Source organism: Dendrobates tinctorius, unplaced genomic scaffold, assembly GCF_039654945.1.
Source record: "Dendrobates tinctorius isolate UK_male_01 unplaced genomic scaffold, ASM3965494v1 ptg000157l, whole genome shotgun sequence".
Lineage (NCBI taxonomy): Eukaryota > Metazoa > Chordata > Amphibia > Anura > Dendrobatidae > Dendrobates > Dendrobates tinctorius.
In genome coordinates, this window is record NW_027361824.1 from 17,358,841 (window position 1) to 17,377,101 (window position 18,261).

The following is an 18,261-nucleotide window of genomic DNA, read 5'->3' on the forward strand; positions in this document are numbered from 1 at the left end:
ACTGACACTTGGGGTACAGGATAATGACACTGACACTCGGGGTGCAGGATAATGACACTGACACTCGGGGTACAGGATAATGACACTGACACTTGGGGTACAGGATAACGACCCTGACACTCGGGGTACAGGATAATGACACTGACACTCGGGGTACAGGATAATGACACTGACACTCGGGGTACAGGATAATGGCACTGACACTCGGGATGCAGGATAATGACACTGACACTCGGGGTACAGGATAAAGTCACTGACACTCGGGGTACAGGATAATGGCACTGACACTCGGGGTACAGGATAATGACACTGACACTCGGGGTACAGGATAATGGCACTGACACTCGGGGTACAGGATAATGGCACTGACACTTGGGGTGCAGGACATTGACACTGACACTCGGGGTACAGGATAATGGCATTGACACTCGGGGTGCAGGATAATGACACTGACACTCGGGGTACAGGATAATGGCACTGACACTCGGGTGCAGGACATTGACACTGACACTCGGGGTACAGGATAAAGTCACTGACACTCGGGGTACAGGATAATGACGCTGACACTTGGGGTACAGGATAATGACACTGACACTCGGGTACAGGATAATGGCATTGACACTTGGGGAACAAGATAATGACCCTGACACTCGGGGTACAGGATAATGACACTGACACTCGGGGTGCAGGATAATGACACTGACACTCGGGGTACAGGATAATGACACTGACACTCGGGGTACAGGATAATGGCACTGACACTCGGGGTGCAGGACATTGACACTGACACTCGGGGTACAGGATAAAGTCACTGACACTCGGGGTACAGGATAATGACGCTGACACTTGGGGTACAGGATAATGACACTGACACTCGGGGTACAGGATAATGACACTGACACTCGGGGTACAGGATAATGGCACTGACACTCGGGGTGCAGGATAATGGCACTGACACTCGGGGTACAGGATAATGACACTGACACTCGGGGTACAGGATAATGACACTGACACTCGGGGTACAGGATAATGACGCTGACACTCGGGGTACAGGATAATGACGCTGACACTCGGGGTACAGGATAATGACGCTGACACTCGGGGTACAGGATAATGATACTGACACTCTGGGTACAGGATAATGACACTGACACTCGGGGTACAGGATAATGACACTGACACTCGGGGTACAGGATAATGACACTGACTCTCGGGGTACAGGATAATGACACTGACTCTCGGGGTACAGGATAATGACACTGACACTCGGGGTACAGGATAATGACACTGACACTCGGGGTACAGGATAATGACACTGACACTCGGGGTACAGGATAATGACGCTGACACTCGGGGTACAGGATAATGACGCTGACACTCGGGGTACAGGATAATGACGCTGACACTCGGGGTACAGGATAATGGCACTGACACTCGGGGTACAGGATAATGACGCTGACACTCGGGGTACAGGATAATGACGCTGACACTCGGGGTACAGGATAATGACGCTGACACTCGGGGTACAGGATAATGACACTGTCACTCGGGGTACAGGATAATGACACTGACACTCGGGGTACAGGATAATGACACTGACACTCGGGGTACAGGATAATGACGCTGACACTCGGGGTACAGGATAATGACGCTGACACTCGGGGTACAGGATAATGACACTGACACTCGGGGTACAGGATAATGACACTGACACTCGGGGTACAGGATAATGACGCTGCCACTCGGGGTACAGGATAATGACACTGACACTCGGGGTACAGGATAATGACACTGACACTCGGGGTACAGGGTAATGACAGTGACACTCGGGGTACAGGATAATGACGCTGACACTCGGGGTACAGGATAATGACGCTGACACTCGGGGTACAGGATAATGACACTGACACTCGGGGTACAGGATAATGACACTGACACTCGGGGTACAGGATAATGACACTGCCACTCGGGGTACAGGATAATGACACTGCCACTCGGGGTACAGGATAATGACGCTGCCACTCGGGGTACAGGATAATGACACTGACACTCGGGGTACAGGATAATGACACTGACACTCGGGGTACAGGGTAATGACAGTGACACTCGGGGTACAGGATAATGACGCTGACACTCGGGGTACAGGATAATGACGCTGACACTCGGGGTACAGGATAATGACACTGACACTCGGGGTACAGGATAATGACACTGACACTCGGGGTACAGGATAATGACACTGCCACTCGGGGCACAGGGTAATGACAGTGACACTCGGGGTACAGGATAATGACACTGACACTCGGGGTACAGGATAATGACGCTGACACTCGGGGTACAGGATAATGACACTGACACTCGGGGTACAGGATAATGACACTGACACTCGGGGTACAGGGTAATGACAGTGACACTCGGGGTACAGGATAATGACGCTGACACTCGGGGTGCAGGATAATGACGCTGACACTCGGGGTACAGGATAATGACGCTGACACTCGGGGTACAGGATAATGACACTGACACTCGGGGTACAGGATAATGACACTGACACTCGGGGTACAGGGTAATGACAGTGACACTCGGGGTACAGGATAATGACACTGACACTCGGGGTACAGGATAATGACGCTGACACTCGGGGTACAGGATAATGACACTGACACTCGGGGTACAGGATAATGACAGTCACAGCTGCTTGTTGTTCTGGATATTTCCGATTTCGGGTGTTTCTTGTTGCTGTGCACACAGGGACATTGTGTAGCAATAATCCGCTGATTAGATAACTTGTCCTCAGTCACTCCACGTCGCCCTCTGGGTGACACTTATGTCTTCACAACTGCTAATCGCCTTATACTGACCAGTCTTCTGTCTGTTTCTCTGTCTTCTCCGCTTTGCCCCTGGCCGGTAGTTTCTCTGTGGCTATTTCAGCAGTGCTTTTGGCCAATCATCTACCCTTCCTGCAAAGGTAAAGAAAGGTCTCTGCTCCTCTCTCCCCCGGTCACTTGTACTGTGAAGCATTCGTTCCTCTGTATCTGTATTATTATGTCATTTGTAGTGACCCTCTTTGAGCGATGACATTGAAATGACCTGTCACATGGCAACATAATACAGGAAAATATAATGTAACACTACATCATACAGCACAATATAATACAGCAGTATATAATATGGCACCACATAATATTGAAGAGCTGAGGCTAAGGGCCAGAATTGGCACATTTAATGGATGTGCCATTTTGGGGCAGCTGAGGGATGGTCTTATTAGGCTGAGAAGGGACCAACATCCATAGACCTTCTCAGCCTATAGCTGTCTGCTATGCTTTATCTGCTTATTAAAAATAGGAGGGACCCCTTGTCATTTGTTGGGGGTCCCCCATTTTTAATAACCAGCAAAGGCAAAAAGACAGCTGGGGGCTTCTATTAATAAGCTGGTAAGCTCCATAGATATTGGCCCTATCACAGCATAATAAGACCAGCTCACAGCTGGCTGCTCTCCCTTGGCTGGTTATTAAAAAATAGGGAGAACCCCGTGTCATTTTTAATTTATTTATTAACAAGTACCGTAAACTACACATGTAAGGCACTTGTCCACTCCTCCATTTAGACCTCCGACTCCTCTCTCAAGATTATTTTTATATTTTATTCTTTGTTATTTTGAATAATTTCCCTATCCACATTTGTTTCCAGGGCAATTATCCTGCTTTTACTTCCATTTTGCTTACCTTTGCAGCCCCCTAGACTTTACCATGTCCATTTTACAGCCATTTTACTGCATCAAAGTTTGGGTCCCCTTTAACTTAGAGTGGTAGTGTTTGCCACTTTCTGATTTCCTATTTTTTTGTATGTTTATCGCACTTAAATGTTTCAGATCACCAAACAAATGTAAATATTACAGAAAGATAACCCAAGTAAACACAAAATATAGTTTTGAAATGAAGGTCTTTAGGCTATGTGCACACATTGCGGAATTCCCGCGGAGATTTCCTGCGAGATTCCTGCGGGAATTCCGGAATTCCATTCCGCTGGAAATATGCGAGCAAATCTCATATTAATTTCCGCCTATTTCCCACGGAAAAACTAGCGATTTGCAAGCGTAATTAGCTTGCAGAATGCTAGCGTTTTCCAAGCGATCTGTAGCATCGCTTGGAATCTGATAGACAGGTTGGTCACACTCGTCAAACATAGTGTTTGACGAGTGTGACCAACGTTTTACAATTGAGGCCGCCTATGCAGCATCAATAGTAAAAAGATCTAATGTTAAAAATAACAAAAAAAATAAAAATCGTGTTTTTCTCACCTTCCGTTGTCCCGCGCAGCATTCCCGATCATCGTGATGCTCCCGGCAGGTCCCGTTCCCAGTGATGCATTGCAAAATGACCTTTGATGACGTTGCGGTGTCGCGAGACCGCGACATCATCAAAGGTCATTTCGCAAGGCATCACTGGGAATGGGACCAGCCGGAGCATCGCTGAGACCTGGGGATGCTGCACGGGACGTCGGAAGGTGAGAATATGACGATTTTTTTATTTTATTTCTATTTTTTACAGGGATATGGTACCCAGAGCCTGGAGGAGAATCTCCTTTCCTCCACCCCCTGGGTACCATCCGCAAATGTTATGCTTACCTTTCGCATGGTGGGCACAGCCACATGTGGAAAGTAAGCAGAACAATGCATTCCTATGTGTGCAGAATCGCCGCGATTCCACCAAATTAATGAGCATGCTGCGTATTTTTCCGCGATGCGATACCGCCACAGAAAAATCCACAGCATTAGCACAGCATTGCGGAATCCCATAGGATTGCATGGGATGCCTTTTTTTGTGTTTTCACGGCAAAATCTCGCCTTTAAAAACGCAGCGAAGAAACGCTACGTGTGAACGCAGCCTTATTATTAAGGGAAAAAGAAATCCAAACCTACAGGATCCTGTGTGAAAAATGTATTGCCCCCTAAACCTAATAACTGGTTGAGCCGCCCTTAGCAGCAACAACTGCAATCAAGCGTTTGAGATAATTGGCAATGAGTCGTTTGCAATTCTCTGGAGGGTTTTTTGGCCACTCATCTTTGCATAGTTGTTGTAATTCAGCCACATTGGATGGTTTCCAAGCATGAACCGCCTTTTTAAGGTCATGGCACAGCATCTCAAACTGATTGGGTCATGACTTTGACTAGGCCACTTTAAAACCTTAGTTTTGTCTTTCAAGTAAATCAGATGTACATGCTGGTGTGTTTTGGATCATTGTCCTGCTGCACAAAAGTGCGCTACAGCTTGAGGTCACGAACAGATGGCCGGACAGTCTCCTTCTGGAATTTTTGGTAGACAGCAGAAATTATGTCTCCATTTACCACAGCATGTCTTCCAGGTGCTGAAGAAGCAAAACAGCCCCAGAACATCACACTACCACCACCATATTTTACTGTGGGTATGATCTTCCTTTTCTGAAATGCTGTGTTACTTCTACTCCAGATGCAATGGGACATACACCTTCCAAAAGTTCAACTTTTGTTTTATCAATCCACAGAGTATTCTCCCAAAAGACTTGGGGATCATCAAGATGTTTTCTGGCAAAACTGAGATGAGCCTTTATGTTCTTATTGCTCAGCAGTAGTTTTCATCTTGGAACTCTGCCATACAGGCTATTTTTGCCCAGTCTATTTCTTATGGTGGAGTCACGAACACTGACCTTAACTGGGACAAGTGAGACCTGCAGTTGTTTGGTTGTTGTTGTGGGGTCTTTTGTGACCTCTTGGATGAGTTGTTGCTGCCCTCTTGGGGTAATTTTGGTCAGCCAGCCACTCAACAGAAGGTTCACCACTGTTCCATGACTTCGCCATTTGTGGATAATGGCTCTCACTGTGGTTCGCTGGACTCCAAAAGCTTTAAAATAGCTTTATAACATTTTTGTCAAGTGTCCACCCTTCAGTGTGTCTGGACAGCTCGGCCATTCAATCTGGTACAAGGGCATGCTGAAGCTGTCAGTACTTTGATTGACAGCTTGGCCATTCAGTCTGGTTCAGGGGCATGCTGAGTTGTCAGTGTGTTGATTGACACCTCAACTATCCAATCTGAGACTGAGAAGCGTCGTCTTCTCCAGATGTTCATTATCCCAGGTGATTGCCATGTTACTTAACTGAGCTGTTTCTCCCAGACCACTGTCAGATGTACATTCAGCAAGTGAGGTTTGTGTTCCCCGTGCCTTGAGTTCTGTACGCTTGAGCTTTTGTTGCCTGACCTTTCACTTCGTTCTGACCATACGGCTGTTTAACCCCTTCTGCTCTGATCCGTTATCCTCCTGGTATTCTGACCTTGGAACATTACCCGACCACGCTTTTGTTTCTTCTTTCTGTTTATGATGTAACCTCCTGGCTTCTGACCTTGGCCTCCTTGACTCTTCTGATTCACAGCTTGGCCGTGAGAAGTGACTAGCGTCACGCTTTTCCAGACTGATAGATCTCAATTACTTTGTTTCTCATTTGTTCTAGAACTTCTTGGATCGTGGCATGATGTCTAGCTTTTGAGGGTCTTTTGGTCTAATTCATTTTGTCAGGCAGGTCCGATTTAAGTGATTTCTTGATTGAGAACAGGTGTGGCAGTAATCAGGCCAGGGTGTGGCTTAGGAATTTTAACTGAGCTTCCCAAATATGTGATAAACCACAGTTAATTTATGTTTTAAGGTGGGGTCAATAAGTTTTTCACACAGGGCCCTGAAGGTTTAGATTTCTTTTTCCCTTAATAATAAAGACCTTCATTTAAATTCATTCATTTATCTTTGCCTAATATTTAAATTTGTTTGGTGATCTGAAACATTAAAATATGACAAACACATAGAGATCACCAACTGTTGATGCCGCAGATAGAACTCCCTCACTAGGCAATCGGCACGTACCGTATTTTGCGGTTTATAAGATGCACCCCAAATTCTGAGGTGAAAAAAAAAACTTTTTTTTTTTTTAATAAAATGGTGGCACTTCTTACAATCCATGTGTCTTATTGCTTACCAGGGGTGTTGGATGCAGCGAAGTGGGGTCCCAGGGTCACTGTTGGCGGAGGCTGGAGTGGGGAGATGCTGCGGACCCCAGACAATACAACATTACATAATACAGCACTATACAATACAGCACAACACAACACTACACGATACAGCACTACAGAATACGGCATATTAAACTTTGTCTTCTGATGTCTTCTCCATCCCATTAATTGCGAGAATGAAATATGTGCTCCTCGTTCTCCCACTTCTTCCCCATTCTCGAGAATGTGTCCAGAGGAAGTGACTGCAGCGCCAGGTGTTGGAGGTGCCCTGTGTCTCCACTGAAGATTGCCCAATGTAATACATGATAATATCCCCAAAAATTATATTATGCAGTGTTTAAAGTGATCCTCTATAAACAGTAACAGGTCCCACCGTACTGTATCATGTCATGCAGAACCTGACTACCACAATTCTCATGTTGTGGTCTGTATTGTACCGATGTAGCAGCCACCAACATGACCATTGCCCCCCGCTACGATAACATCACAGCATGACTCGGTGCTCCGCACCGGCTCAGGAATTCACGTTCACTTTGCAAATAATGTATGATCCCTCTAGAATCAAGTTGGCAGCTGCTACATCTGCACCGATGATTGTGATAAACCTGGGCGGTCACCATGAGCGTAAACCGACTGCCAACAGGTAAGGCAGCGATAAGGAAGAACCAGTGCTCCGCATACAAGAATGACTATTTCTGTAGGCCTCATTCATTACTGAGTGAATGTGGCGGACTGGTCCCAGCTGTCCTCAGTGCCCGTGTTTTTTCCTGTTTTCCTTTTCCGGAATTCAATTTTATCGCATCTCTGTGATAATAATTCTTTTATCAGTGCTTTTGAAGACACAACATTTGGCCTTAAAAGGGGTTGTCCAGGACTTACATATTGTTCACATGTCCTTAAGATAGGACAGCAGAACTATTTTGGTGGGAGTTCAACACCCAGCCGTGTGCCGCATGATTGGGAGCAAACTCCACAGCTCCGTACACCTTGGGGCCACTCCACCATAGTGACAATACACGCTCAAGGCAGAGTGGCTTGTTAGTGCCTTCTTGGCACATTTTTTAGTTATTTTGCTTGCTTATATCATATTCCACAGCCCTTACGGATATTTTTATTGGGGGCTCACTCTATGGAGTGTGGGAGGACACCTGACATTGACGTAAACACAAGGAGAACATGAAGGCTCTTTGCAGATGTGGCCTTTGGTTGGAATTGAGCCAAAGCAACAATGTTAATCTCTGAACCACATACCCATCTAGTGTGATGCAGAAAATAGGAAACTGCGAGTAGGGGGAGGAGGGAGATGCAGCTGCGCTGAGTGTGTGATGGCTGCATGCTGGGATAGGGCGATATTCTAAAATTATGTAGAAGTAACCTTTAGCATTTTGATTTTCGCTGCAGTGGTTTACTCCGGGGTGGTAGATTCGCCCCTCTGCCCCCTCTGGCAGAGTTTCCCATGGTCCCGGCAGTGCAGGAGTTACTCCGGGGTGGTAGATTCGCTCCTCTGCCCCCTCTGGCAGCAGTGTTTCCTGTGGTCTCAGCAGTGCAGGAGTTACTCCGGGGTGGTAGATTCGCCCCTCTGCCCCCTCTGGCAGTGTTTACCGTGGACCAGGCAGTGCAGGGGTTACTCCAGGGTGGTATTCACCCCTCTGCCCCTCTGCCAGTGTTTCCTCTGGTCCCAGCAGTGCAGGGGTTACTCCGGGATGATAGATTTGCCCCTCTGCCCCCTCTGGCAGTGTTTCCCATGGTCCCGGAAGTGCAGGAGTTACTCCAGGGTGGTAGATTCACCCCTCTGCCCCCTCTGGCAGTGTTTCCCGTGGTCCCAGCAGTGCAGTGGTTACTCCGGGGTGGTAGATTCACCCCTCTGGCAGTGTTTCCCATGGTCCAGGCAGTGCAGGGGTTACTCCGGGGTGGTAGATTCGCCCCTTTGCCCTCGCTGGCAGTGTTTCATCTGGTCCCGGCAGTGCAGTGGTTACTCCGGGGTGATAGATTCGCCCCTCTGACAGTGTTTCCTCTGGTCCCGGCAGTGCAGTGGTTACTCCGGGGTGATAGATTCGCCCCTCTGGCAGTGTTTCCTCTGGTCCCGGCAGTGCAGTGGTTACTCCGGGGTGGTAGATTCACCCCTCTGCCCCCTCTGGCAGTGTTTCCCGTGGACCATGCAGTGCAGGGGTTACTCCGGGGTGGTAGATTCGTCCCTCTGCCCCCTCTGGCAGTGTTTCCCGTGGACCATGCAGTGCAGGGGTTACTCTGGGGTGGTAGATTCGTCCCTCTGCCCCCTCTGGCAGTGTTTCCTCTTGTCCCGGCAGTGCAGTGGTTACTCTGGGGTGGTAGATTTGCCTCTCTGCCCCCTCTAGCAGTGTTTCCCGTGGACCAGGCAGTGCAGGGGTTATTCCGTGGTGGTATATTCACCCCTCTGCCCCCTCTGGCAGTGTTTACCGTGGACCAGGCAGTGCAGGGGTTACTCCAGGGTGGTAGATTCGCCCCTCTGCCCCCTCTGACAGTGTTTCCCATGGACCAGGCAGTGCAGTGGTTACTCCGGGGTGGTAGATTCTCCCCTCTGCCTCCTCTGGCAGTGTTTACCGAGGACCATGCAGTGCAGGGGTTACTCTGGGGTGGTAGATTCTCCCCTCTGCCCCCTCTGGCAGTGTTTCCTCTGGTCCCGGCAGTGCAGGGGTTACTCCGGGGTGGTAGATTCTCCCCTCTGCCTCCTCTGGCAGTGTTTCCTCTGGTCCCGGCAGTGCAGTGGTTACTCCGGCTGGTAGATTCTCCCCTCTGCCCCCTCTGGCAGTGTTTCCTCTGGTCCCGGCAGTGCAGGGGTTATTCCGGAGTGGTAGATTCTCCCCTCTGCCTCCTCTGGCAGTGTTTCCTCTGGTCCCGGCAGTGCAGTGGTTACTCCGGCTGGTAGATTCTCCCCTCAGCCCCCTCTGGCAGTGTTTCCTCTGGTCCCGGCAGTGCAGCAGTTATTCCGGGGTGGTAGATTCTCCCCTCTGCCCCCTCTGGCAGTGTTTCCTCTGGTCCCGGCAGTGCAGGGGTTACTCCGGGGTGGTAGATTCTCCCCTCTGCCCCCTCTGGCAGTGTTTCCTCTGGTCCCGGCAGTTCAGGGGTTACTCCGGGGTGGTAGATTCTCCCCTCTGCCCCTTCTGGCAGTGTTTCCTCTGGTCCCGGCAGTGCAGGGGTTACTCCGGGATGGTAGATTCTCCCCTCTGCCCCCTCTGGCAGTGTTTCCTCTTGTCCCGGCAGTGCAGGGGTTATTCCGGGGTGGTAGATTCTCCCCTCTGCCCCCTCTGGCAGTGTTTCCTCTTGTCCCGGCAGTGCAGGGGTTATTCCGGGGTGGTAGATTCTCCCCTCTGCCCCCTCTGGCAGTGTTTCCTCTGGTCCGGCAGTGCAGGAGTTACTCCGAGGTGGTAGATTCTCCCCTCTGCCCCTTCTGGCAGTGTTTCCTCTGGTCCCGGCAGTGCAGGGGTTACTCCGGGGTGGTAGATTCTCCCCTCTGCCCCTTCTGGCAGTGTTTCCTCTGATCCCGGCAGTGCAGGGGTTACTCCGGGGTGGTAGATTCTCCCCTCTGCCCCCTCTGGCAGTGTTTCCTCTGGTCCCGGCAGTGCAGGTGTTACTCCGGGGTGGTAGATTCTCCCCTCTGCCCCCTCTGGCAGTGATTTCTCTGGTCCCGGCAGTGCAGTGGTTACTCCGGGTGGTAGATTTGCACCTCTGCCCCTTCTGGCAGTGATTTCTCTGGTCCCGGCAGTGCAGTGGTTACTCCGGGTGGTAGATTTGCACCTCTGCCCCTTCTGGCAGCGTTTTTCTCCGTGTGACCCCAGAGAGGAAGATTTCCTTATCATCCTTCCATTTCCTGACACAGATTTGTTTGCTTCTAATTCCGATGTATTTTCTGCTCTTTTTTTTCCTTCTAGGGGGCAGAGACCAGGAAACGCTCGCCCACCCTGAGCAGTCAGTTCAAGCGCTCGCTGGAGCTGCTGATGAGGACGCTGAGCGTGTGTCAGCCCTTCTTCGTCCGCTGCATCAAGCCCAATGAATACAAGAAGCCTATGGTAAGTACTGGGGGGCCACTAACTCATAACCCATCCATATTACCTACATCAGCCGTGAGCCATACACGCAGGCCAGCCTGGAAAGGGTTAATTTGGCTAAAGGACCCGGCCCTGGTGGACTACAGATCACAGCATGCCCGAGCAGCAGGATCCCCACAGTGTCCGTCCTCTATGTGGAGCCGTCTCCCGAAATAACATAAAAACAGGACGTTTCCCTTTCCTTATGATGACATGTGACTGACGGATGTGTCCGTCCCCCGGGAGCAGAATGAGCTGGGACCCCCATGTTATGGGGTCAGTCACCTTATGAGTATGGACATCAGGGCACCCCCCGTCCGTGGCTCGTGACTAGCATTACCAAACATATCAGGTGGAAAGAAGTGGCTGCGACCCCCCCCCACAGAGATATAGTGTGTGCAATGGTATGTGGTCAGGGAATGTCAGTGTCCGACAGCCACAGTGGCCCCATAACAGTGACATCCACAGTGCACCCATAAAAGCAACAGCCTCAGTGCCCCATAACAGCAACAGCCTTAATGCCCCCATAACAGTGACAGCCTCAGTGCCCCATAACAGCGACAGCCGCAGTGCCCCATAACAGCAAAAGCCTTAATGCCCCCTTAACAGTGACAGCTTCGGTTCCCCATAACAGTGACAGCCGCAGTGCCCCCATAACAGTTACATCCACAGTGCCCTTATAATAACGGTGATATCCACAGTGCCCCCATAATTCGGTCGAAGCACACATTTCCTATGATTTCCCACCCCAAGTCGAGTCTCTGTGCGTAGGGGGCATAGTCAGGACCATTGCACTGTTGGCGGACCTTATGTATCCTTAAATTGTCTCTGCCGAGCAGAAGTAGGATTTCAGCACCTGTGACCATAGGTGGGATAACACTGACTGGGTGCCTTAGGTGTGGTTGGTGGAACGCAGCTTCCAGGGTAGGGATCTCATCCCTTTAGTCGGGTATTTGATCGCATTCGATTAGCATAGGTAGGGGTATTTCTACGTCTCCGCTCACAGGAGAAGCAATGAAACCTTGTGCCCTCCTGCCGCTAGTCTCTATGCTGCCTGAGCAAGTGTTCAGAGTATAGGGCGTTGCTGGTCCCTTGATTCCAAAGGCTTCAAAGAATTTAGGTCCAGCTAGGGATCGATTGCTCTGATCGTCAATGATGGCATACATTTTAACTGCCTTCTCTGGTTGCCCTTCTGGATAAACTCTGATTAGGCATATCCTGGCACAGCAGTTATCACTTTGGCTCTCCCCACATACCTCTGAGCATGAGCAGGAGACTGCCGTGGTAGACTTGGTGTTATTCTGTGGCTCCCCGCCATGGCTTGTAGCAGGGCTAGAGGTAACTGCGACTGCTGGATCGCTGGTGGCTAAGGTTGGATGCAAAGCTGATGGGTGTTTGTCACTATGACACTCTTCACACTTAATGGCAGATTTACAGTCCTTGGCCATGTGTTCTAATGAGGCGCAGCACTTGAAACACGCCCCAAGTTCGCTGAGGATTTTCTTGCTCTCCTGCATGGTTTTGGACCTGAAGCCTCTACATTTATTCAGTGAGTGTGGTTTTTTGTGAATGGGACACTCACGATCGAAAGACTTATCTCTCGATGGAACAGTGTACTGTTTATCGGCAGTTACTGCAGGTGGTGGCAGGTTAGTCTTTCTGACACTAACACTGCTCCTCAAGTCCTTGTGTCTATGTGTGACGCTTTCATACCTTGCTGATGTTGTTGCTGGAGCTGTAGTGTTAGACTCCAGGAAGTCTAGGCTAGGGATGTTTCTCATTTGGGCCTGTTCGTCGATGAACTTGCAGAACTGATTGAACGGAGGAAAGGTGACATCATATGACCTTTTGTACCTGGAAACGCATACTGCCCACTTCTCTTGCAGACTATGCGGCAGCTTTGAGACGATTGGGTTTACCCCATGGGCAGTGTCCAGGTAGCACAATCCAGACAGACGAGGGTCTCTTTTTGCAAGTTCCAGCTCCATAAGCAAGTCGCTTAAGTCCAGAAGCTTGTGGGCTTCCTTAAGGTTGATCCTTGGAACGCTCTGCAGTCTCTTGAATAGGGACTTTTCTATGGCTTCAGCGCTGCCGTAGGTTCTTTCGAGTCTCAGCCAGGCAGCAGCGAGACCTGCTTCGGCTTGCCCCACGTAGACGGTCTGAAGACTCTTGATACGGCTTGTGGAGTCAGGACCCAACCATTTAACCATGAGGTCGAGCTCCTGTTCCACGGATAGGTTGAGGTCAGCAATGGCGGCCTTGAAGGTTGCTTTCCAGGCTCTGTAGTTCTCTGCACAGTCGTCATATTTTGAGAGGCTGGTGCTGATTAGATCTTTGCTCACCATAAACCTGGCAAACTTGGACATGTCCGATCCTTCACTCCTTTTTTACCATGTTAGCTTGTGGTGCCCCTCGGGCGTATAAGCTGCGTGGCGTGGAGGGGTGAATTGTTCCCGGGTAGAATGATGTTGCTGCAGGGTTGAGCTGTGGTGGTTTAATCTCTGGAGATTCTGATGACTGCTGCTTGAACTGTGGAGGTGGGCTGGAGTGCGCCTTGTGGTCGTCTTGCAGTGATGACTCCTCCTGAGGGGACGCATCATGGCGTTAGTCTTGGGTCTCTGCGGAGGCTGTGGGTGCCACTAAGTTGGGCCGGCTTGAATGTTTCTGCAATGTTGAGTTCAACGTCGCTGGAGGTGTGCTCTGCAGATATCTGTTTCTGCACGTAGTCGCTGGTACGAACAGCTGGGTCGTCTTCTTCCAGTGGTAGTAAACAAATCGGTTCGAGGGTTTGCTTCAATGCTTGTTCAAGTATTTTTACTTCAGCTGACGTGATTACTTCCTCCATTTGTGTTTGAAGAATCTTTGCTTGAGCCTCTGCTTCAGCTTTCTTGGCTTCCGCCTGTGCTTCAGCTTTCTTGGCTTCTGCCTGTGCTTCAGCTTTCTTGGCTTCTGCCTGTGCTTCAGCTTTCTTGGGTTCCGCCTGTGCTTCAGCTTTCTTGGCTTCTGCCTCTGCTTTCTTTTCTGTGTAGGCACGTCTTAGCTTGGATCGCTCTGCATTTAAACGGGCCTCTAGAATTCTGTCGCTGAGGGCTGAAGTTCTTGAGCAGGATGATTTGTATGACCGAGAAGAGTGTCTGGATGAGCCTGACCTGTGGGATCTTGATTCTTGCAGATGAGCAATACGGAGCTCCGCTTTGTCTTTGGCGTCTTGCACGGCGGCGTCCCTTTCTCTGTCTGTGGAATCTACTTTGCTTAACACTGATGAGGCTTCATCGATATTAGTCTTTTAGGAAGGCAGCGTACCTTGCGGACAGTCTCTTGTATCTTCCGTGGGCCATGTCTAGCCGCTTTATAGTGACCTGTAGACTCGCTGCATCATGCTTGTGGCGTTGGATCCTTGACATGAGGGTCGTCCATGTTGTCATTGAACTCGTCCTTTGTGGAACGGTAGTTTTCGAGGACCTTTAACATTGGCTTAAGGGAGCGTACTGGTCATGAGTCTTGGCCTGTCTCTGGAGCTGGCTCTGTTTCCCGTTCTTCATAATGGGCAGCATCGGGTTGTATTTGCTCTGTTTCGACACTGATGAACAGTGCAGGGTCTTTTTCGGCCATTTTGATTTAAGGTGCGCTGTCTCTTTAAGAAACTGAACTTTTGAATTGGAGGCTGGAAATCACAGTGCAGCAGTTAAGACGTCCTGATAAGATTCCCAAGGTGTATTTGGAGAATTGCGGAGTTTTGCAGTCCGACAATCTGCAGCAATGTTGTGTAATTTACAGAGAGTCTCTATGCACAATGCGGTCTGGGGTGACGCTGCAGAGTTTCTTAGCAGAGTTTCGGCTGCAGTATGTGAGCAGGCAGAGCGCAGGCATGTGGATAGGGATATAAGGGTAATTCTGGCCGGGCTACAAGGCAGTTTTTGACTGTTCTGTCCCCACATGAGGCGAATGGAGGTGTAGTTGATTGAGGTTGGGAGAGATTCCTACCTTCCGTTTCCTCAATGCAGAGCAGACAGGACCATTGTTGCTGTTTTGCTGTTCATGCGTCCGGAGAGATGATACACACCAGGGATTGTACAGTCCAGACTTGTTTATTTGGAAGTCCGGACATACAGCATATGATTGGTAATACAGTACTTCTCCAGAAATTCAGGTGTAACAATCAAAGTGGTACAGCAAAGTGGTCAAAAACTGATGCCTTTCACAGCTCGGTACAAGCATGTCTCTCCCAGGGTATGTGAAACTAACAATGGCTGCTAGAAGGAAGAGAAGAGCTGAACTTTGACCGGAAGTGGAAGGCATGCCATGAGGATTAATTAACTGCAGGCTGCTATATAGAAAAAAGACCAGCAGATGGCAGCAGAGCACATGCGAGACTAGATTATACATAGCATGAAAATAATACAATATACAGAAACCATAGAAGCATAACTTACACGGAACAGCACACTGACACTCGGGGTACAGGATAATGACACTGACACTCGGGGTACAGGATAATGACACTGACACTCGGGGTACAGGATAATGACACTGACACTCGGGGTACAGGATAATGACACCGACATTCAGGGTACAGGATAATGACACTGACAGTCGGGGTACAGGATAATGACACTGAGACTTGGGGTACAGGATAATGACGCTGACACTTGGGGTACAGGATAATGATGCTGACACTTGGGGTACAGGATAATGATGCTGACACTTGGGGTACAGGATAATGACGAGAACACATGGGGTACAGGATAATGATGCTGACACTCGGGGTACAGGATAATGACACTGACTCTTGGGGTACAGGATAATGACACTGACAGTCGGGGTACAGGATAATGACACTGAGACTTGGGGTACAGGATAATGACGCTGACACTTGGGGTACAGGATAATGATGCTGACACTTGGGGTACAGGATAATGATGCTGACACTTGGGGTACAGGATAATGACGAGAACACATGGGGTACAGGATAATGATGCTGACACTCGGGGTACAGGATAATGACACTGACTCTTGGGGTACAGGATAATGACACTGACACTCGGGGTACAGGATAATGACACCGACATTCAGGGTACAGGATAATGACACTGACAGTCGGGGTACAGGATAATGACGCTGACACTTGGGGTACAGGATAATGACACTGACTCTTGGGGTACAGGATAATGGCACTGACACTTGGGGTGCAGGATAATGACACTGACACTCAGAGTACTCGGAGTACAGGATAATGACACTGACACTCGGGGTACAGGACAATGACACTGACAGTCGGGGTACAGGCTAATGACGCTGATACTTGGGGTGCAGGATATGGACACTGACAGTTGGGCTACAGGATAATGACACTGACACTCGGGGTACAGGATAATGACACTGACACTCGGAGTACAGGATAATGACACTGACAGTCGGGGTACAGGATAATGACACTGACAGTCGGGGTACAGGATAATGACACTGTCACTGACAGTCGGGGTACAGGATAATGACACTGGCGCTCGGAGTACAGGATAATGACACTGACAGTCGGGGTACAGGACAATGACACTGACACTCGGGGTACAGGACAATGACACTGACACTCGGGGTACATGACAATGACACTGACACTCGGGGTACAGGACAATGACACTGACACTCGGGGTACAGGACAATGACACTGACAGTCGGGGTACAGGATAATGACACTGACACTCGGGGTACAGGACAATGACACTGACACTCGGGGTACAGGACAATGACACTGACACTCGGGGTACAGGACAATGACACTGACACTCGGGGTACAGGCTAATGACACTGATACTTGGGGTGCAGAATATGGACACTGACAGTTGGGCTACAGGATAATGACACTGACACTCGGGGTACAGGATAATGACGCTGACACTTGGGATACAGGATAATGACACTGACACTCGGGGTACAGGATAATGACGCTGACACTCGGGATACAGGATAATGACACTGGCGCTCGGAGTACAGGATAATGACACTGACACTCGGGGTACAGGATAATGACGCTGACACTCGGGGTACAGGATAATGACGCTGACACTCGGGGTACAGGATAATGACACTGACACTCGGGATACAGGATAATGACACTGATACTTGGGGTGCAGGATATTAACACTGACACTTGGGGTACAGGAGAAAGCTCTGCTTCATCGGTACATATTGGTGAGATCGGCGCCTCCTGCAGGATGTATGCAGTAGTGGGCGGATGCCGCCATTAGTCCCTGGTTGTTGCATGTAGTTTCCTAGCAGTGTAATGATAGCGGGGGCGCCCTCCTCTCTGCTAAGCTTGAGTATTCATCCCAAAACAAAAGCAAGCCTCCAATAAATATTTTTTTTCACTCTGTTCATGGAAAAGCTGTGTGGCCTTCATTACGAGACAGGTCGCACCATCTTTTCCGGTATCTGTGATGATGATGTGCTGTAAATATTCCGGATCCTGGAAAGTTGGGTGACAGCACATTTGGGAGCTGTAGTATCAGGCGTATTGACTTCCTCTGTTTCCTGGTCGGCAGTTGTTTGACAGAGAGCTGTGCATCCGTCAGCTGAGATACTCCGGAATGATGGAGACCATCCGGATCCGCAGGGCTGGATACCCCATACGTTACACCTTTGTGGAGTTTGTGGACCGGTACCGAGTGTTAATGCCGGGGGTGAAGCCTGCGTACAAACAGGTAACATATATATATTCCTGGCTGACATATATGGATATTTTGCAGATGGGAGAAGTCTATCTTATCCTGCACCTCCTTAAAACCCACGTTGTCCCCACTTTCAGCAAATCCAAAAAGGTGACTCAATAAAAAAAAAAATCATAAAAACATTTTTTATTTTTATTGTAGGGGGATCTGCGAGGGACCTGTCAGCGCATAGCCGAGTGTGTGCTGGGCAAGGATGATGACTGGCAAATTGGGAAAACCAAGATTTTCCTAAAGGTATCATGCACACTGTTCAGTGATGGGTTTAGGATAAAGTTTAGTATAAAACTTCAGATTCCGATTCCTTATTTTCTTCTAATTTTTGGTGTTTTTCGCCTCTTTTTCATTTACGTCTTATTTTTCTTTTAAGCTTTGCATTTTTATATGTTTTCTCCTGTTTTGTTTTGATTTAGCGCAAAATTTATGAACCATTCTTAAAAA

At 49.2% G+C, this 18,261-nt stretch overlaps 1 protein-coding gene across 3 annotated transcripts in view; it reads left to right on the forward strand.

Annotated features, from left to right (window-relative positions):
* The window catches only part of MYO7A (myosin VIIA), a 139,774-nt gene that overhangs the window by 66,840 nt on the left and 54,673 nt on the right, over window positions 1–18,261 (forward strand). For all 3 annotated transcript variants that reach the window (XM_073548622.1, XM_073548624.1, XM_073548623.1), the window contains 3 exons: window positions 10,943–11,080; window positions 17,638–17,796; window positions 17,965–18,057. In XM_073548622.1, coding sequence (XP_073404723.1) covers window positions 10,943–11,080; window positions 17,638–17,796; window positions 17,965–18,057 — 390 coding nt within the window. The remainder of the gene's footprint in view (window positions 1–10,942; window positions 11,081–17,637; window positions 17,797–17,964; window positions 18,058–18,261) is intronic.